Genomic DNA, 23,411 nt, shown 5'->3' with positions numbered 1-23,411 from the left:
TCACTCCAGGACAAGAGTTCAAAGTCCCTGAACTGACAGAATGTGTTCTTATACAACGATATAGAGTCTGTAGACAGTCTGTAGACTCAGAATACCTATTCACTCCAGGACAAGAGTTCAAAGTCCCTGAACTGACAGAATGTGTTCTTATACAACGATATAGAGTCTGTAGACAGTCTGTAGACTCAGAATACCTATTCACTCCAGGACAAGAGTTCAAAGTCCCTGAACTGACAGAATGTGTTCTTATACAACGATATAGAGTCTGTAGACAGTCTGTAGACTCAGAATACCTATTCACTCCAGGACAAGAGTTCAAAGTCCCTGAACTGACAGAATGTGTTCTTATACAACGATATAGAGTCTGTAGACAGTCTGTAGACTCAGAATACCTATTCACTCCAGGACAAGAGTTCAAAGTCCCTGAACTGACAGAATGTGTTCTTATACAACGATATAGAGTCTGTAGACAGTCTGTAGACTCAGAATCAACCATATAAATATAGTTAGGAGAATAAGAATAGTTATAAGGATTATATATTACACATCTACATGTGTGTTGAGATCTCCTTCGGTTATTGTCACGTCATTGTCACGACTTCAGGTGAAGTCGGTTCCTTCTACTTGTTCGGGGCGGCGTTCGGCGGTCGACGTCACCGGTCTTCTAGCCATCGCCGATCCACCGTTCATTTTTCAATTTGTTTTGTCTTGTTTTCCCACACACCCGGTGTACATTTCCCTCATTACTTGTTGTGTACTTAACCCTCTGTTCCCCCCCCCCCCATGTCTGTGTGTGAAATTGTTTATTGTTTCGTTTATGCACACGTTAGACTGGTTGCGCTGGGTTATGTCAACCCGTATTGTGTTTAGTGTTCTTAGTGCCATGCGTTTTGTTCGCCTAAATAAAAGGCTCCGTTTGCTACCCAAATTCTGCTCTCCTGCGCCTGACTCCCTTACAGACAGTTACGCTAACAGTCATAACGCATTGGGGAAGTTAGAGTGTGTTGATATCTCCTTTGGTTATTGTCATAATGTCATAACGCATCGCAGAAGTTAGCGTAGCAGTGATCGAGTGTATTACCCCTGCGCATAGTGCAGAAATATGCTGGTAGAATTTAGGTAGCCTTGTTCTCACATTTGCTTTGTTAAAATCCCCAACTACAATAAATGCAGCTTCAGGATATATGGTTTCCAGTTTACATAGAGTCCAGTGAAGTTCCTTAACTTGTTTGGGATAGGGGGCAGCATTTTCACTTTTGGATGAATTGCGTGGCCAAACTGAACTGCCTCCTACTCTGTCCCAGAGTAGCCGTCTTGGTGTCTGCTCGAGGGGGAATGGACACCGCTGAGAGGGTGACTGACCAGAACTCTCTTGGGAAAACCTAGTACATGTTCATTAGGGCGTGTGTTTGTTTATGTTAAGTCCTTATATATATTACACAGCTACATGTGTGTTGATATCTCCTTCGGTTATTGTCATAATGTTATGTGTTTGTATCTGTGGGTCCAAATCTTAACTCTATCAGTCTCACCACATTTCAAGTGTTTTCAACAACATTTACAAGACTGTTTATAGTCCTCTACGTTCAACCTCAGAAGATGCAGGGAAACAGGAAGGACATGGTCTTTCTGTCATGCAGTGTTTATGTCAGTGTAATAAAACCTAATAAAGACAGAAATACCAACAACATTAATGATGGAGACAGTAATGTTGATGCTATGGTGAACTTTAATGAACTGTGTAGAGAGAGAGATGGACAGAGAGGGATGGACAGAGAGATGGGGGTGGACAGAGAGAGATGGACAGAGAGAGAGGTGGACAGAGAGAGAGATGGACAGAGAGAGGGGGATGGACAGAGAGAGATGGATGGACAGAGAGAGATGGATAGAGAGAGGGGGATGGACAGAGAGAGAGAGATGGACATAGAGAGGGGGATGGACAGAGAGAGGGGGATGGACAGAGAGAGGGGGATAGACAGAGAGAGATGGATGGACAGAGAGAGATGGATGGACAGAGAGAGAGATGGACAGAGAGAGAGATGTAGAGAGAGGGGGATGGACAGAGAGAGGGGGATGGACAGAGAGAGATGGATGGACAGAGAGAGAGATGGACAGAGAGAGAGATGTAGAGAGAGGGGGATGGACAGAGAGAGGGGGATGGACAGAGAGAGAGAGATGGACAGAGAGAGATGGACAGAGAGAGAGATGGACAGAGAGAGAGATGGACAGAGAGAGAGATGGACAGAGGGAAAGAAAGAAAATATACATTTCTATATTTCCACCATTGAGACAGAGTACACTAGTAGTACCCATACAGACAGTGTACACTAGTAGTACCCATACAGACAGTGTACACTAGTAGTACCCATACAGACAGTGTACACTAGTAGTACCCATACAGACAGTGTACACTATTAGTATCCATACAGACAGTCATTGGTCACTGGATTAGTGACACAACGGTAACATCTGTTGACCCATTTATTGTATTCCGGGAATCTGACACAACGATATAAAGGGAGGAAACTTTCTATTCTCTGGAAGGACTCAAACACCTGCTGCCTTGTCGGTTTGGTCACTCCTGTATGGTGCATTGTGGGGTCCCAAACCGAGGAGAAGACAAAGGCCATCTGGTTGGCGTTCCTGCCGTTGAAGACGGTCATGAAGGGGAGAATGCTGGTTGCTCCATTAGGGACGTTGCATCTCTCCAGGCAGGGAGAGTAGTTGGAGAAGAAGACGATGCAGTCATTAGGCTTTGCTGCTGTTAACAGAGTCTGCATTTTGCTGGGGTTGGTTTTATCATGCCCCAAGAGAAGGTACTCAGCATGGTAGGTGTCAGGTATGGCTGCGATGAGCCGGTCTCCTATGTAGACACTATAATCCTGTAGTCTCTTCTGGACAACCTGAGGTTGCACGCCTACATCAAAGATTTCTCCATTTTGGGTGCACTGCTGTTGGGTGAGTAAGACAGCCATGGCATACTGGCGGTTCTCCAGGCCGAACCTGAACAACAACAGGAGACAGAAGAGACAGAACACAGAGGATCAGAAACATTCTAAACAGACAGGAGACAGAACACAGAGGATCAGAAACATTTTAAACAGACAGGAGACAGAACACAGAGGATCAGAAACATTATAAACAGACAGGAGACAGAATAGACAGAACACAGAGGATCAGAAACATTATAAACAGACAGGAGACAGAACACACAGGATCAGAAACATTATAAACAGACAGGACGAAGGCACTCCCGTCTATTTGACCAAAACAAAAGTTTAGAACGCTTCAACTTTCCATTTCATGGAGTGAATATGTGCACTGTCACTTTTGCATAAATGATCACCTCCATCTCATGGACAAAGTTAACCTCATAGTCAGTCATTGTATCATTTCAAATCCAAAGTTCTGGAGTACAGAGCCAAAACAACAAACAATGTGTCACTGTCCCAATAATTACGGAGGGCACTATCTCAGACCTCTCTTAAAGTAGTCCAATGTTTAGTATTTGGTCCCATGTTCCTAGCACTCAATGACTACATCAAGCGTGTGACTTTTTATTAAACTTGTTGGATGCATATGCTGTTTATTTAGGTTGTGTTTCAGATTATTTTGTGCCCAATAGAAATAATTTTGGAGTCACTTTAATTGTATAAAAGAATATGTCTCTAAACACTTCTACATCCATGTGGATGCTACCATTACGGATAATCCTGAATTAATCGTGAATAATGATGAGTGGGAAAGTTACTCAGCCTTATTCATAACCCCCCCCCCCCCCCCCCCCATGCTAACCTCTCACCATTACAATAACAGGGGGAGTTTAGCATTTCATATCATACCCCCAAGACATGCTAACCTCTCACCATTACAATAACAGGGGAGGTTAGCACTTCATATCATACCCCCAAGACATGCTAACATCTCGCCATTACAATAACAGGGGGAGTTTAGCATTTCATATCATACCCCCAAGACATGCTAACATCTCACCATTACAATAACAGGGGAGGTTAGCATTTCATATCATACCCCCAAGACATGCTAACCTCTCACCATTACAATAACAGGGGAGGTTAGCATTTCATATCATACCCCCAAGACATGCTAACCTCTCACCATTACAATAACAGGGGAGGTTAGCATTTCATATCATACCCCCAAGACATGCTAACCTCTCACCATTACAATAACAGGGGAGGTTAGCATTTCATATCATACCCCCAAGACATGCTAACCTCTCACCATTACAATAACAGGGGAGGTTAGCATTTCATATCATACCCCCAAGACATGCTAACCTCTCACCATTACAATAACAGGGGAGGTTAGCATTTCATATCATACCCCCAAGACATGCTAACCTCTCACCATTACAATAACAGGGGAGGTTAGCATTTCATATCATACCCCCAAGACATGCTAACCTCTCACCATTACAATAACAGGGGAGGTTAGCATTTCATATCATACCCCCAAGACATGCTAACCTCTCACCATTACAATAACAGGGGAGGTTAGCATTTCATATCATACCCCCAAGACATGCTAACCTCTCACCATTACAATAACAGGGGAGGTTAGCATTTCATATCATACCCCCAAGACATGCTAACCTCTCACCATTACAATAACAGGGGAGGTTAGCATTTCATATCATACCCCCAAGACATGCTAACCTCTCACCATTACAATAACAGGGGAGGTTAGCATTTCATATCATACCCCCAAGACATGCTAACCTCTCACCATTACAATAACAGGGGAGGTTAGCATTTCATATCATACCCCCAAGACATGCTAACCTCTCACCATTACAATAACAGGGGAGGTTAGCAATTTCATATCATACCCCCAAGACATGCTAACCTCTCACCATTACAATAACAGGGGTTCACGGTTTGAACCAGTGTTTTTATCGGTCGATCAAACAGTCAGGACAGAATAAAAATATTGAATGAATGTTAAGAGGAATATAAACTTCAAATGTTCCCCAAAAAATGTGTTATTTCTTATAATGGCTAATAATTATGTCTAAAAGTATTTTAGGAGTTCATAGATTATGAATGAACAGAGAAACACCCACCTTCTCATCTCTTGTACCACATTAGCCAAGATCTCTTGATTGATAGCATCCACGTTGCCTCCAGGCCAGAGAGACAGCAGAAAGAGAAGGACAATTCCCCTCATAGCTACACACACAGCTGAAACAGGAACACACTATATAAACACACACGGCTGAAACCCACAGGAACACACTGTATATACACAGCTGAAACCCACAGGAACACACTATATATACACGCATCTGAAACACACATGAACACACTATATATACACACACAGGAACACACTATATATACACACAACTGAAACACACAGGAACACACTATATAAACACACAGCTGAAACACACAGGAACACACTATATATACACACACAGCTGAAACATACAGGAACACACTGTATATACACACACAGCTGAAACATACAGGAACACACTGTATATACACACACAGCTGAAACCCACAGGAACACACTGTATATACACACACAGCTGAAACACACAGGAACACACTGTATATACACACACAGCTGAAACATACAGGAACACACTGTATATACACACAGCTGAAACATACAGGAACACACTGTATATACACACAGCTGAAACATACAGGAACACACTGTATATACACACACAGCTGAAACATACAGGAACACACTGTATATACACTCACAGCTGAAACACACAGGAACACACTGTATATACACACACAGCTGAAACATACAGGAACACACTGTATATACACACAGCTGAAACATACAGGAACACACTGTATATACACACAGCTGAAACATACAGGAACACACTGTATATACACACACAGCTGAAACATACAGGAACACACTGTATATACACTCACAGCTGAAACACACAGGAACACACTGTATATACACACACAGCTGAAACATACAGGAACACACTGTATATACACACAGCTGAAACATACAGGAACACACTGTATATACACACAGCTGAAACATACAGGAACACACTGTATATACACACACAGCTGAAACATACAGGAACACACTGTATATACACTCACAGCTGAAACACACAGGAACACACTGTATATACACACACAGCTGAAACATACAGGAACACACTGTATATACACACAGCTGAAACATACAGGAACACACTGTATATACACACAGCTGAAACATACAGGAACACACTGTATATACACACACAGCTGAAACACACAGGAACACACTGTATATACACACACAGCTGAAACACACAGGAACACACTGTATATACACACACAGCTGAAACATACAGGAACACACTGTATATACACACAGCTGAAACATACAGGAACACACTGTATATACACACAGCTGAAACATACAGGAACACACTGTATATACACACACAGCTGAAACACACAGGAACACACTGTATATACACACACAGCTGAAACCCACAGGAACACACTATATACACACACAGCTGAAACACACTATATACACACAGCTGAAACACACATTAATACACTATTTAAATATATATATATATATATACACACACAGCTGAAACACACAGGAACAAACTATATACACAGCTGAAACACACATTAATACACTATTTAAATATATATATATATATATATACACACAATGAGTGGACAAAAAAATATGAACACTTTCATAATAGTCTGTTATGCTCTTTCAAGGACATAGACTGACTGACCAGGTGTACCCAGGTGAAAGCTATGATCCCTTATTGATAAGAAATCTGTTTCAATCAGTGTAGATGAAGGGGAGGAGACAGGTTAAAGAAGGACTTATAAGCCTTGATACATGGGTTGTTGTGTATGTGTTCCATTCAGAGGGTGAAAGGGGCAGGACAAATTATTGACCCCTTTGAACGGGGTATGGTTATAGGTGCCAGGCGCACTGGTTTGTGTCAAGAACTGCAACGCTGCTGGGTTTTTCACGCTCAACAGTTTCCCGTGTGTATCAAGAATGGTCCACCACCCAAAGGACATCCAGCCAACTTGACACAATTGTGGGAAGCATTGGAGTCAACATGGGCCAGCATCCCTGTGGAACACTTTCGACACCTTGTAGAGTCCATGACCTGATAAATTTATGCTGTTCTGTGAGAGATGTGGGTGTAACTCTGTATTAAGGTATTCTTAATGTTTTGTATACTCAGTGTTTACTTATTCTGTTCAAGGAGCTCATGGAGGGTTACAAAGGTCCTATTTATATAAAATCAACCATGTTGATAAGCAGTAAAGATAACATTAGATATAAGTCAGGTAGAATACACTTACAGAGATTGCGGATGGCTGGTTATTGTCCTGTAGGTTGTAGATGGCTGGCTGATGTCCTCTAGATTGTAGATGGCTGACTGATGTCCTCTATCCAAGACAAAACAGATTAAGGTCAACTCAAGTTATGGAAAACATCGAAAACACACTTAGACATGTTCTTTATTAAAAACAGCAGAACCACAGTTATCACATTTAGTTCAGAGAGAAGGTACTAATTCACCCATGTACCTGTTGAAGGGTTGTAGCGGTGTCCATGTGAGCAGCACTTTATATGGGTTTTATGTGTTCATATTTATCCAGGGAGGGCAGAGGGAGGGGCAGAGGCTGCTGACCTCATTACCATATTTATCCAGGGAGGGCAGAGGGAGGGGCAGAGGCTGCTGATCTCATTACCATATTTATCCAGAGAAGGGAGGGCAGAGGGAGGGGCAGAGGCTGCTGACCTCATTACCATATTTATCCAGAGAAGGGAGGGCAGAGGGAGGGGCAGAGGCTGCTGACCTCATTACCATATTTATCCAGAGAAGGGAGGGCAGAGGGAGGGGCAGAGGCTGCTGACCTCATTACCATATTTATCCAGAGAAGGGAGGGCAGAGGGAGGGGCAGAGGCTGCTGACCTCATTACCATATTTATCCAGGGAGGGCAAAGGGAGAGACAGGTGATGCAATAGCTTTACTGGAAATAAACAGGTATTATTGACCCTGGTTCGATTCCAAGCTGTAAATCAAATCAAATCTAATCAAATTTTATTTGTCACATACACATGGTTAGCAGATGTTAATGGTCACATGGTTAGCAGATGTTAATGCGAGTGTAGCGAAATGCTTGTGCTTTTAGTTCTGACAATGCAGTAATAACCAACAAGTAATCTAGCTAACAATTCCAAAACTACTACCTTATAGACACAAGTGTAAGGGGATAAAGAATATGTACATAAAGATATATGAATGAGTGATGGTACAGAACGGCATAGGCAAGATACAGTAGATGGTATCGAGTACAGTATATACATATGAGATGAGTATGTAAACAAAGTGGCATAGTTAAAGTGGCTAGTGATACATGTATTACATAAAGATGCAGTAGATGATATAGAGTACAGTATATACATATACATATGAGATGAATAATGTAGGGTATGTAAACATTATATTAGGTAGCATTGTTTAAAGTGGCTAGTGATATATTTTACATCATTTCCCATCAATTCCCATTATTAAAGTGGCTGGAGTTGAGTCAGTGTGTTGGCAGCAGCCACTCAATGTTAGTGGTGGCTGTTTAACAGTCTGATGGCCTTGAGATAGAAGCTGTTTTTCAGTCTCTCGGTCCCAGCTTTGATGCACGTGTACTGACCTCGCCTTCTGGATGATAGCGGGGTGAACAGGCAGTGGCTCGGGTGGCCTTCCTGTGACATCGGGTGGTGTAGGTGTCCTGGAGGGCAGGTAGTTTGCCCCCGGTGATGCGTTGTGCAGACCTCACTACCCTCTGGAGAGCCTTACGGTTGTGGGCGGAGCAGTTGCCGTACCAGGCGGTGATACAGCCCGACAGGATGCTCTCGATTGTGCATCTGCAGAAGTTTGTGAGTGCTTTTGGTGACAAGCCGAATTTCTTCAGCCTCCTGAGGTTGAAGAGGCGCTGCTGCGCCTTCTTCATGATGCTGTCTGTGTGGCTGGACCAATTCAGTTTGTCTGTGATGTGTATGCCGAGGAACTTAAAACTTGCTACCCTCTCCACTACTGTTCCAGAAACTTCTACAGATGCGGGGGCAAACTACCTGCCCTCCAGGACATCTACACCACCCGATGTTACAGGAAGGCCATAAAGATCATCAAGGACAACAACCACCCGAGCCACTGCCTGATCACCCCGCTATCATCCAGAAGGCGAGGTCAGTACACGTGCATCAAAGCTGGGACCGAGAGACTGAAAAACAGCTTCTATCTCAAGGCCATCAGACTGTTAAACAGCCACCACTAACATTGAGTGGCTGCTGCCAACACACTGACTCAACTCCAGCCACTTTAATAAATGGGAATTGATGGGAAATGATGTAAAATATATCACTAGCCACTTTAAACAATGCTACCTAATATAATGTTTACATACCCTACATTATTCATCTCATATGTATACGTATATACTGTACTCTATATTATCTACTGCATCTTTATGTAATACATGTATCACTAGCCACTTTAACTATGCCACTTTGTTTACATACTCATCTCATATGTATATACTGTACTCGATATCATCTACTGTATCTTGCCTATGCCGCTCTGTACCATCACTCATTCATATATCTTTATGTACATATTCTTTATCCCCCTACACTTGTGTGTATAAGACAGTAGTTTTGGAATTGTTAGTTAGATTACTTGTTGGTTATTACTGCATTGTCGGAACTAGAAGCACAAGCATTTCGCTACACTCGCATTAACATCTGCTAACCATGTGACCATTAACATCTGCTAACCATGTGACCATTAACATCTGCTAACCATGTGACCATTAACATCTGCTAACCATGTGACCATTAACATCTGCTAACCATGTGACCATTAACATCTGCTAACCATGTGACCATTAACATCTGCTAACCATGTGACCATTAACATCTGCTAACCATGTGACCATTACCATCTGCTAACCATGTGACCATTACCATCTGCTAACCATGTGACCATTAACATCCGCTAACCATGTGACCATTAACATCCGCTAACCATGTGACCATTAACATCCGCTAACCATGTGACCATTAACATCTGCTAACCATGTGACCATTAACATCTGCTAACCATGTGGCCATTAACATCTGCTAACCATGTGACCATTAACATCTGCTAACCATGTGACCATTAACATCTGCTAACCATGTGACCATTAACATCTGCTAACCATGTGACCATTAACATCTGCTAACCATGTGACCATTAACATCTGCTAACCATGTGACCATTAACATCTGCTAACCATGTGACCACTAACATCTGCTAACCATGTGACCATTAACATCTGCTAACCATGTGACCATTAACATCTGCTAACCCTGTGACCACTAACATCTGCTAACCCTGTGACCACTAACATCTGCTAACCATGTGACCATTAACATCTGCTAACCTTGTGACCATTAACATCTGCTAACCATGTGACCATTAACATCTGCTAACCATGTGACCATTAACATCTGCTAACCATGTGACCATTAACATCTGCTAACCATGTGACCATTAACATCTGCTAACCATGTGACCATTAACATCTGCTATCCATGTGACCATTAACATCTGCTAACCATGTGACCATTAACATCTGCTAACCATGTGACCATTAACATCTGCTAACCATGTGACCATTAACATCTGCTAACCATGTGACCATTAACATCTGCTATCCATGTGACCATTAACATCTGCTAACCATGTGACCATTAACATCTGCTAACCATGTGACCATTAACATCTGCTAACCATGTGACCATTAACATCTGCTAACCATGTGACCATTAACATCTGCTAACCATGTGTATGTGACAAATAAAATTGGATTTGAAAAGTAAAGCCTTTTGTCTCTGTCAATTGCAGTAGTTATCTTAATATGACATTTTTATTAAAAACATGACTGCTTTATGTACCTCCTCCAAATAAAATGCAATTTTAGAGAAAAATAATATACTGTACCAGTCAAAAGTTTGGACACACCTACTCGTTCAAGGGTTTTTCTTCATTTTTACTATTTTCTACATTGTATATATGTAACGAACCTTGTCCTCCTCTTCTGAGAAGGAGTAGTGAGAAGGATCAGAGGACCAAAACGCAGCGTGGTAAGTGTCCATAATGTTTATTTTAATACATTAACTTAACACTACGAAATACAAAACAATAAACGTGAAATGAACGAAACAGTCCCGTGTGGCGACAAACACTGACACGGAAGACAAAACACTAAACGTGAAATGAACGAAACAGTCCCGTGTGGCGACAAACACTGACACAGAAGACAAAACACTAAACAGGAAATAAACACCCACCAAACCCAGGTGGAAAAAGGCTACCTAAGTATGATTCTCAATCAGAGACAACTAACGACACCTGCCTCTGATTGAGAACCATACTAGGCCGAACACAAACCCCAACATAGAAAAACAAACATAGACTGCCCACCCCAACTCACGCCCTGACCATACTAAATAAAGACAAAACAAAGGAACTAAGGTCAGAACGTGACAGTATAATAATTGTGAAGACATCACAACTATGAAATAACACATATGGAATCATGTAATAAATCTTGTTAGGCTCGACAACATCCGCAGAAAAGGCAGAGCGCGAAATTCAAAAATATGTTTTAGAAATATTTAACTTTCAAACATTCACAAGTGCAATACACCAAATTAAAGCTTGACTTCTAAAATGCTTTACAGCTAAAGCACACCATATGATTATGTTAAAACTTACTACCCTCTCCACTAGGTCAAAGCCTAGTCACAAAAACCCATACAGCCATTTTCCAGCCAAAGGGAGTCGTCACAAAAACGCAGAAATAGAGATAAAATGAATCACTAACTTTGATGATCTTCGTCAGATGACACTCATAAGACTTCATGTTACACAATAGATGTATGTTTTGTTCGATAAAGTTCATATTTATATCCAAAAAAATCTCAGTTTACATTGACGCTTTATGGTCAGTAATGTTGTGCCTCGAAAACATCCGGTGAATTTTCAGAGAGCCACCTCAATTTACAGAAATACTCATCATAAACTTTGATAAGAGATAAAAGTATTATGCACAGAATTATAGATATACTTCTCCTTAATGCAACCGCTGTGTCAGATTTCAAGAAAACTTTACGGAAACAGCACACCATGTAATAATCTGAGTACAGTGCTCAGACAACAAGACAAGCCAAACAGATATCCGCCATGTTGTGGAGTCAACAGAAGTCAGAAATAGCTTTATAACTATTCACTTACCTTTGATGATCTTCATCAGAATGCAGTCCCAGGAATCCCAGTTCCACAATAAATGTTTGATTTGTTCGACAAAGTCCATAATTTATGTCCAAATACCTCCTTTTTTTTGCGCATTTAGTACACAATCCAAACTCACAACGCGCGGGCAAGTCCAGACGAAAGTTCGGGCGAAAAGTCATATTACAGTGCGTAGAAACATGTTAAACGAAGCATAGAATCAATCTTTTGGATGTTTTTATCATAAATCTTCAATAATGTTTCAACCGGAGAATTCCTTTGTCTGTAGAAATGCGATGGAACACAGGTTGCTGTCACGTGAGCGCGCGTGACCAGCTCATGTCACTCTGGCAGACCTCTGACTCATTCAGCTCCCATTCCCCCCACCTTCACAGTAAAAGCATCAAACAAGGTTCTAAAGACGGTTGACATCTAGTGGAAGCCTTAGGAAGTGCAATATGACCCCATAGACACTGTGTATTCGAGTTGAAAAAATCCCACTTCCTGGTTGGATTTCTCAGGTTTTCGCTGCCATATGAGTTCTATTATACTCACAGACATCATTCAAACAGTTGTAGAAACTTCAGAGTGTTTTCTATCCAATACTAATAATAATATGCATATATTAGCATCTGGGTCTGAGTAGCAGGCAGTTTACTCTGGGCACGTTTTTCATCCGAATGTGAAAATGCTGCCCCCTATCCCAAACAGGATAACCAAAAAAGTGATTTTATACTTGAGATTCTTCAAAGTAGCCACCCTTAGACTTGGAGACAGCTTTGAACACTCTTGGCATTCTCTCAACCAGCTTCACCTGGAATGCTTTTCCAACAGCCTTGAAGGAGGTGCAGTTAACTCTAATGAACTTATCGTCTGCAGCAGAGGTAACTCTGGGTGTCTCGCCCTGATCTGTTTCACCTGTCCTTGTGATTGTCTCCACCCTCTCCAGGTGTCGCTTATTTTCTCCAGTGTTTCTCCCTGTGTTTCCTGTCTCTCTGTGCCAGTTTGTCTTGTATGTTTCCAAGTCAAACAGTGATTTTCCCGTTCTCCTGCTGTTTGCATTCTCCCTTTCTAGTCCTCACAGTTTGACCCTTGCCTGTTTCTGGACTTTGTACCCGCCTGCCTGACCATTCTGCCTGCCTTGACCACGAGCCTGTCTGCCACTCTGTACCTCCTGGACTCTGACGTGTTTAAAAAAAAAAAAACGTTTTGCCTACATTCTCTTACCTACCCATTTGGATTAATAAACATTGTAAGACTTCAACCATCTGCCTCCTGTATCTACATTTGGAGCTCGCCTTGTGGCTTGATACTGGGTCTTCCTTTCCTGTGTGGGTCCTCATGAGTCAGCTTCATCATAGTGCTTGATGGTTTTTGCGACTGCACTTTGACATTTTCTATTTTGACTGACCTTCATATCTTAAAGTAATGATGGGACTGTCATTTCTCTTTGCTTATTTGAGCTGTTCTTGCCATAATATGGACTTTTACCAAATAGGGCTATCTTCTGTATACCACCACTACCTTGTTACAACACAACTGATTGGCTCAAACGCATTAAGAATGAAAGAAATTAGACATTAACTTTTAACAAGGCTCACCTGTTAATTGTATTCCAGGTGACTACTTCATGAAGCTGGTTGAGAGAATGCCAAGTGTGTGCAAAGCTGTCATCAAGGCAAAAGGTGGCTACTTTGAAGAAACTCAAATATAAAATATATTTTGATTTGTTTCACACTTTTTTGTTTACTACATGATTCCATGTGTTATTTCATAGTGTTGATGTCTTCACTATTCTACAATGTAGAAAATGTTTAAAAAAATTAAGAAAACCCCTGTAATGAGGAGGTGTGTCCAAACTTTTGACTGGTACTGTATTTTACCTGATAATCGCTGGAGACAAATGTGAAAGTAGAAACGTCTGTGGATGCTGTCCATCACGCCAGTGGGTGAGGCAAGTTGAGAACAAGTTCTCATTTACAACTGCGACCTGGCCAAGATAAAGCAAAGCAGTTCGACACATATAACAACACAGAGTTACACATGGAAGAAAACAAACATTCAGTCAATAATGCAGTAGAAAAATAAGTATATATACAATGTGAGCAAATGAGGTGAGATAAGGGATCTAAAGGCAATAAATAGGCCATGGTGGCGAAGTAAATACAATATAGCAATTAAAGCACTGGAATGGTAGATTTGACAGTAGATGAGTGTGCAAAGTAGAAATATGCCCAAAGGAGGCTATCGGGGAGGGGAGGGCCGTCTTCTTTTTGCCTACTAACGAATTGACAACCACAGACTTTTTCCCAAATGAGAAAATGTCTAGTCTCTGGTCTGAGTTGACAGACTGTGGGTATGGTCTTGAACTCTCACTGCAAATGTATTTGCAATGGTGAAAAGTGATTATATTAGTTTTGTAACCAGGCTGCCTCCCAGGCGTGTAAAGTTATTTTTGGACTTTACAATATATTTCTGTTTTCATTTAAAGGTGCAAAATGGACCCAGGTGCAGAGAGGTTGGTTTACTGCAGAGATAGCCTGCAAAGTAATGTCATACTTTCCAGGTCCATACCCAAACAGTTCGAACTACTAATTTTGAAAATTACTCTCTCCAGAAATAAGTCTCTCACGGTTGCCGCCTGCTACCGACCCCCCTCAGCTCCCAGCTGTGCCCTGGACACCATTTGTGAATTGATCGCCCCCCATCTAGCTTCAGAGTTTGTTCTGTTAGGTGACCTAAACTGGGATATGCTTAACACCCTGCCAGTCCTACAATCTAAGCTAGATGCCCTCAATCTCACACAAATCATCAAGGAACCCACCAGGTACAACCCTAACTCTGTAAACAAGGGCACCCTCATAGACGTCATCCTGACCAACTGGCCCTCCAAATACACCTCCGCTGTCTTCAACCAGGATCTCAGCGATCACTGCCTCATTGCCTGTATCCGCTACGGAGCCGCAGTCAAACGACCACCCCTCATCACTGTCAAACGCTCCCTAAAACACTTCTGTGAGCAGGCCTTTCTAATCGACCTGGCCCGGGTATCCTGGAAGGACATTGACCTCATCCCGTCAGTTGAGGATGCCTGGTCATTCTTTAAAAGTAACTTCCTCACCATTTTAGATAAGCATGCTCCGTTCAAAAAATGCAGAACTAAGAACAGATACAGCCCTTGGTTCACCCCAGACCTGACTGCCCTCGACCAGCACAAAAACATCCTGTGGCGGACTGCAATAGCATCGAATAGTCCCCGTGATATGCAACTGTTCAGGGAAGTCCGGAACCAATACACGCAGAAAGCTAAGGCCAGCTTCTTCAGGCAGAAGTTTGCATCCTGTAGCTCCAACTCCAAAAAGTTCTGGGACACTGTGAAGTCCATGGAGAACAAGAGCACCTCCTCCCAGCTGCCCACTGCACTGAGGCTAGGTAACACGGTCACCACTGATAAATCCATGATTATCGAAAACTTCAATAAGCATTTCTCAACGGCTGGCCATGCCTTCCGCCTGGCTACTTCAACCTCGGCCAACAGCTCCGCCCCCCCCGCAGCTCCTCGCCCAAGCCTCTCCAGGTTCTCCTTTACCCAAATCCAGATAGCAGATGTTCTGAAAGAGCTGCAAAACCTGGACCCGTACAAATCAGCTGGGCTTGACAATCTGGACCCTCTATTTCTGAAACTATCTGCCACCATTGTCGCAACCCCTATTACCAGCCTGTTCAACCTCTCTTTCATCTCGTCTGAGATCCCCAAGGATTGGAAAGCTGCCGCAGTCATCCCCCTCTTCAAAGGGGGAGACACCCTGGACCCAAACTGTTACAGACCTATATCCATCCTGCCCTGCCTATCTAAGGTCTTCGAAAGCCAAGTCAACAAACAGGTCACTGACCATCTCGAATCCCACCGTACCTTCTCCGCTATGCAATCTGGTTTCCGAGCCGGTCATGGGTGCACCTCAGCCACACTCAAGGTACTAAACGATATCATAACCGCCATCGATAAAAGACAGTACTGTGCAGCCGTCTTCATCGACCTTGCCAAGGCTTTCGACTCTGTCAATCACCATATTCTTATCGGCAGACTCAGTAGCCTCGGTTTTTCGGATGACTGCCTTGCCTGGTTCACCAATTACTTTGCAGACAGAGTTCAGTGTGTCAAATCGGAGGGCATGCTGTCCGGTCCTCTGGCAGTCTCTATGGGGGTGCCACAGGGTTCAATTCTCGGGCCGACTCTTTTCTCTGTGTATATCAATGATGTTGCTCTTGCTGCGGGCGATTCCCTGATCCACCTCTACGCAGACGACACCATTCTATATACTTTCGGCCCGTCTTTGGACACTGTGCTATCTAACCTCCAAACAAGCTTCAATGCCATACAACACTCCTTCCGTGGCCTCCAACTGCTCTTAAACGCTAGTAAAACCAAATGCATGCTTTTCAACCGGTCGCTGCCTGCACCTGCATGCCCGACTAGCATCACCACCCTGGATGGTTCCGACCTAGAATATGTGGACGTCTATAAGTACCTAGGTGTCTGGCTAGACTGCAAACTCTCCTTCCAGACTCATATCAAACATCTCCAATCGAAAATCAAATCAAGAGTCTGCTTTCTATTCCGCAACAAAGCCTCCTTCACTCAAGCCGCCAAGCTTACCCTAGTAAAACTGACTATCCTACCGATCCTCGACTTCGGCGATGTCATCTACAAAATGGCTTCCAACACTCTACTCAGCAAACTGGATGCAGTCTATCACAGTGCCATCCGTTTTGTCACTAAAGCACCTTATACCACCCACCACTGCGACTTGTATGCTCTAGTCGGCTGGCCCTCGCTACATATTCGTCGCCAGACCCACTGGCACCAGGTCATCTACAAGTCTATGCTAGGTAAAGCTCCGCCTTATCTCAGCTCACTGGTCACGATGGCAACACCCATCCGTAGCACGCGCTCCAGCAGGTGTATCTCACTGATCATCCCTAAAGCCAACACCTCATTTGGCCGCCTTTCGTTCCAGTACTCTGCTGCCTGTGACTGGAACGAATTGCAAAAATCGCTGAAGTTGGAGACTTTTATCTCCCTCACCAACTTCAAACATCTGCTATCTGAGCAGCTAACCGATCGCTGCAGCTGTACATAGTCTATTGGTAAATAGCCCACCCTTTTCACCTACCTCATCCCCATACTGTTTTTATTTATTTACCTTTCTGCTCTTCTGCACACCTATATCTCTACCTGTACATGACCATCTGATCATTTATCACTCCAGTGTTAATCTGCAAAATTGTAATTATTTGCCTACCTCCTCATGCCTTTTGCACACATTGTATATAGACCCCCCCTTTGTTTTCTACTGTGTTATTGACTTGTTAATTGTTTACTCCATGTGTAACTCTTTGTTGTATGCTCACACTGCTATGCTTTATCTTGGCCAGGTCGCAGTTGCAAATGAGAACTTGTTCTCAACTAGCCTACCTGGTTAAATAAAGGTGAAATAAAATAAAAATAAATAAAAATGTAGAAATTGGTCCACTATTTTCTGGTAACTGAAATTCTAATAGTGTAACGAATGTCGTCGGAAGAAGGAGAAAAGGACCCAGGTGCAGCGTGGTAGAAGGAGAAAAGGACCCAGGTGCAGCGTGGTAGAAGGAGAAAAGGACCCAGGTGCAGCGTGGTAGAAGGAGAAGAGGACCCAGGTGCAGCGTGGTAGAACGAGAAGAGGACCCAGGTGCAGCGTGGTAGAAGGAGAAGAGGACCCAGGTGCAGCGTGGTAGAAGGAGAAAAGGACCCAGGTGCAGCGTGGTAGAAGGAGAAGAGGACCCAGGTGCAGCGTGGGTAAGTATTAATAATACGTTTAATAAATACCAACACTTGAACAAAAACAACAAACGAACAGTTCTGCAAGGTGCAAATACACAAAACAGAAAACAACTAACCACAAAACCCATGTGGGCAAGAGCTACCTAAGTATGGTTCTCAATCAGAGACAACGACGGACAGCTGTCCCTGATTGAGAACCATACCTGGCCAAAAACAACGACATACAAAAACATAGAAAAAATTTGCATAGAATGCCCACCCTAGTCACACCCTGGCCTAACCAAAATAGAGAATAAAAAGCCTCTCTATGGCCAGGGCGTGACAAATAGTTTGACTAATTTCAGTTTATGTGACAAAACGAGCAGTCATAGTGTAGAGAATCATTGTGCCATGTAAACCACTGTGTATTATATGTTCCAGAACCAACGATATTGTATTTTCTACTGTTTGAAGCTCACATAGAACACATCTACCACATCTTAGACAAGTTTTCAATGAGAATGACAGATCTATAATGCACATTCTATGTGAATTTTGGTTGGTAGCCCAAAAATGTTTACAATTCTTTTAGAATCAAATGCGATGCAATAGCAGAAGCATAGACGGAGAGTTAGGCAGAAGTTACCTGAGGGATGTCCTCTGATAAGGACTGTTTTGCGAGCAAAGACTAGAATATGTTCCATGATTCATCCAAACTGTGGAGTAAACCATCTCAGTCACCGGCTTCATCAATAAATGCATAGATGACGTCATCTCCACAGTGACCGTACGTACATATCCCAACCAGAAGCCATGGATTACAGGCAACATTCGCACAGAGCTAAAGGTTCGAGCTGCCGCATTCAAGGAGCGGGACACCAATCTGGACACTCTAAGAAATCCTGCTATGCCCTCAGACATCAAACAGGCAAAGGGTCAATACAGGACTAAGATTGAATTCTACGATGCTCGTCGTATGCTCGATGCTCGTCGTATGTGTCAGGGCTTGCAAACTATTACGGAATACAAAGGGAAACCCAGCCGCGAGCTGCCCAGTGACGCAAGCCTACCAGATTAGCTAAATGCCCATTTTGTTCACTTTGAGAGCACCAGCTGTTCCGGACGACTGTGTGATCACGCTCTCAGTAGCCAATGTGAGCAAGACCTTTAAACAGGTCAACATTCACAAGGCCGCTGTGCCTGATATGGATTACCAGGGTGTGTACTCAGAGCATGGGCAGACCAACTGGCAAGTGTCTTCACTGACATTTTCAACCTCTCCCTGACCGAGTCTGTAATACCTACATGTTTCAAGCAGACCACCATAGTCCCTGTGCCCAAGAATGCAAGGGTAACCTGCCTAAATGACTACCGCCCCGTAGCACTCACGTCGGTAGCCATGAAGTGCTTTGAAAGGCTGGTTATGGCTCAGATCAACACCATCATCCCGGAAACCCTAGACCCATTCCAATTCACATACCGCCCCAACAGATCCACAGATCACGCAATTCCACTCGCACTCCACACTGCCCATTCCCACCCGGACAAAAGGAACACCTACAGTGCCTTTCGGAAGGTATTCAGACCGCTTGACTTTTTCCCACATTTTGTTAGGTTAAAGCCTTATTCTAAAATGTATTGAGTACAAAAAAAATGTCAGAAATCTACACCCCTAGAATGACAAAGAAATTAGAAACGTTTGCAAATGTATTAAAAATAAAAACCAGAAATACCTTACGTAAGTATTCAGACCCTTTGCTATCAGACTCGAAATTGAGCTCAGTTGCATCTCATCCTTGATGTTTCTACAACTTGATTGGAGTCCACCTGTGGTAAATTCAATTGATTGGACATGATTTGGAAAGGCACACACCTGTCTATATAAGGTCCTACAGTTGACAGTGCATGTCAGAGGAAAAACCAAGCTATGAGGTCGAAGGAATTGTCGGTAGAGCTCCAAGACAAGATTGTGTAGCAGCAGAGATCTTGGGAAGAGTACCAAAACTTTTCTGCAGTATTGAAGGTCCCCAAGAACACAGTGGCCTCCATCATTCTTAAATGGAAGAAATTTGGAACCACCAAGACTCTTCCTAGAGCTGGCAGCCCGACCAAACTGAGCAATCGGGGGAGAAGGGCATTGGTCAGGGAGGTGAACAAGACACCAATGGTCACTCTGACAGAGCTCTAGAGTTCCTCTGTGGAGATGAGAGAACCTACCAGGACAACCATCTCTGCAGCATTCCACCAATTAGGACTTTATAGTAGAGTGGCCAGACGGAAGCCACTCCTTAGTAAAAGGCACATGACAGCCTACTTGGAGTTTGCCAAAAGGCATCTAAAGACTCTCAGGCCATGAGAAAAAATATTCTCTGGTCTGATGAAACCAAGAATGAGATCTTTGGCCAAAATGCCAAGCGTCACTATGGTGAAGCATGGTGGTGGCAGCATCATGCAGCTGGGATGTTTTTCAGTGGCAGGGACTGGGAGACTAGTCATGATTGAGGGAAATATGAATGGAACCAAGTACAGAGAGTTCCTTGATGAATTCCTGCTCCAGAGCTCTCAGGACCTCAGACCTCAAATTTGATTTGATTTGAGGATCACCTTCCAACAGGACAATAACCATATGCACACAGCCAAGACAACGCAGGAGTGGCTTCGGGACAAGTTTCTGAATGAATGTCCTTGAGTGGACCAGCCAGAGCTCTGACTTTAACCCGATCGGACATCTCTGGAGAGACCTGAAATTAGCTGTGCGGTGACCTTCTCCATCCAATCTGACAGCTGCACCTTTCATGAGCGTCCTGACCAGTTGCATCACCTCCTAGTATGGCAACAGCTCGGCATTTGACCGTAAGACGCTACAGATTATAGTGCGTACGGCCCAAAACATCACAGGGGCCAAGCTTCCTGCCACCCAGGACCTACATATTTCAAATCAAATCAAATATTATTGGTCACATACACATGTTTAGCAGACGTTATTGCGGGTATAGCGAAATGCTTGTGTTCCTAGCCCCAACAGTGCACTAATATCTAACAGTAATATCTAACAGTAATATCTAACAGTAATATCTAACAGTAATACCTAACAGTAATATCTAACAGTTTCACAACAATACACACAAATCTAAAGCAAAGGAATGGAATTAAGAATATCTAAATGTTTGGACAAGCAATGTTGGAGCGGCATAGACTAAAATATAGTAGAATATAATATAATCCAGTATATACATATGAGATGAGTAATACATAGACTAAGATATAGTAGAATATAATATAATCCAGTATATACATATGAGATGAGTAATACATAGACTAAGATATAGTAGAATATAATATAATCCAGTATATACATATGAGATGAGTAATACATAGACTAAGATATAGTAGAATATAATATAATCCAGTATATACATATGAGATGAGTAATACATAGACTAAGATATAGTAGAATATAATATAATCCAGTATATACATATGAGATGAGTAATACATAGACTAAGATATAGTAGAATATAATATAATCCAGTATATATATATGAGATGAGTAATACATAGACTAAGATATAGTAGAATATAATATAATCCAGTATATATATATGAGATGAGTAATACATAGACTAAGATATAGTAGAATATAATATAATCCAGTATATACATATGAGATGAGTAATACATAGACTAAGATATAGTAGAATATAATATAATCCAGTATATATATATGAGATGAGTAATACATAGACTAAGATATAGTAGAATATAATATAATCCAGTATATATATATGAGATGAGTAATACATAGACTAAGATATAGTAGAATATAATATAATCCAGTATATATATATGAGATGAGTAATACATAGACTAAGATATAGTAGAATATAATATAATCCAGTATATATATATATGAGATGAGTAATACATAGACTAAGATATAGTAGAATATAATATAATCCAGTATATATATGAGATGAGTAATACATAGACTAAGATATAGTAGAATATAATATAATCCAGTATATATATATGAGATGAGTAATACATAGACTAAGATATAGTAGAATATAATATAATCCAGTATATATATATGAGATGAGTAATACATAGACTAAGATATAGTAGAATATAATATAATCCAGTATATACATATGAGATGAGTAATACATAGACTAAGATATAGTAGAATATAATATAATCCAGTATATACATATGAGATGAGTAATACATAGACTAAGATACAGTAGAATATAATACAGTATATATATATATATATATATATATATATATGAGATGAGTAATGCATAGACTAAGATAAAGTAGAATAGAATACAGTATATACATATGAGATGAGTAATACATAGACTAAAATACAGTAGAATATAATCCAGTATATACATATGAGATGAGTAATACATAGACTAAGATACAGTAGAATATAATACAGTATATATATATATATATATATATGAGATGAGTAATACATAGACTAAGATACAGTAGAATAGAATATAATACAGTATATACATATGAGATGAGTAATACATAGACTAAGATACAGTAGAATAGAATATAATACAGTATATATATGAGATGAGTAATACATAGACTAAGATACAGTAGAATAGAATATAATACAGTATATATATGAGATGAGTAATACATAGACTAAGATACAGTAGAATAGAATATAATACAGTATATATATGAGATGAGTAATACATAGACTAAGATACAGTAGAATAGAATATAATACAGTATATACATATATATGAGATGAGTAATACATAGACTAAGATACAGTAGAATAGAATATAATACAGTATATATATGAGATGAGTAATACATAGACTAAGATACAGTAGAATAGAATATAATACAGTATATATATGAGATGAGTAATACATAGACTAAGATACAGTAGAATATAATATAATCCAGTATATATATGAGATGAGTAATACTAAATATGTAAACATTATTAAAGTGACTGGTGTTCCATTATTAAAGTTTCAAGTCTATGTATATAGGGCAGCAGCCTCTCATGTGCTAGTGATGGCCTATTCTGGGTGGAGGCTATTTAACAGTCTGATGGCCTTGAGATAGAAGCTGTGTTTCAGTCTCTCGGTCCCAGCTTTGATGCACCTGTCCTTCTGGATGATAACGGGGTGAACAGGCAGTGGCTCGGGTGGTTGTTGTCCTTGATGATCTTTATTATGTCCTTCTTGTGATATTGGGTGCTGTAGGTGTCCTAGAGGGCAGGTAGTTTGCCCCCGGTG

General features: G+C 41.5%; 1 protein-coding gene across 1 annotated transcript; it reads right to left on the bottom strand.

Moving 5' to 3' along the window:
• Window positions 1–1,709: 1,709 nt before the first annotated feature.
• On the bottom strand, window positions 1,710–7,690 carry LOC109904340 (uncharacterized). The gene is made up of 4 exons (XM_031787756.1): window positions 7,581–7,690; window positions 7,353–7,439; window positions 5,087–5,204; window positions 1,710–3,003 (listed from the first exon to the last, which is right to left on the bottom strand). Exons 3-4 carry the CDS (start codon window positions 5,188–5,190, stop codon window positions 2,415–2,417), a joined length of 693 nt encoding a protein of 230 aa, XP_031643616.1. The 5' UTR covers window positions 5,191–5,204; window positions 7,353–7,439; window positions 7,581–7,690; the 3' UTR covers window positions 1,710–2,414.
• Between the last annotated feature and the right edge of the window lie 15,721 nt (window positions 7,691–23,411).

Source organism: Oncorhynchus kisutch, linkage group LG14 (genome assembly GCF_002021735.2).
Source record: "Oncorhynchus kisutch isolate 150728-3 linkage group LG14, Okis_V2, whole genome shotgun sequence".
NCBI classification, from domain to species: Eukaryota; Metazoa; Chordata; class Actinopteri; order Salmoniformes; family Salmonidae; genus Oncorhynchus; species Oncorhynchus kisutch.
This window is presented reverse-complemented; position numbering and strand designations above follow the sequence as displayed.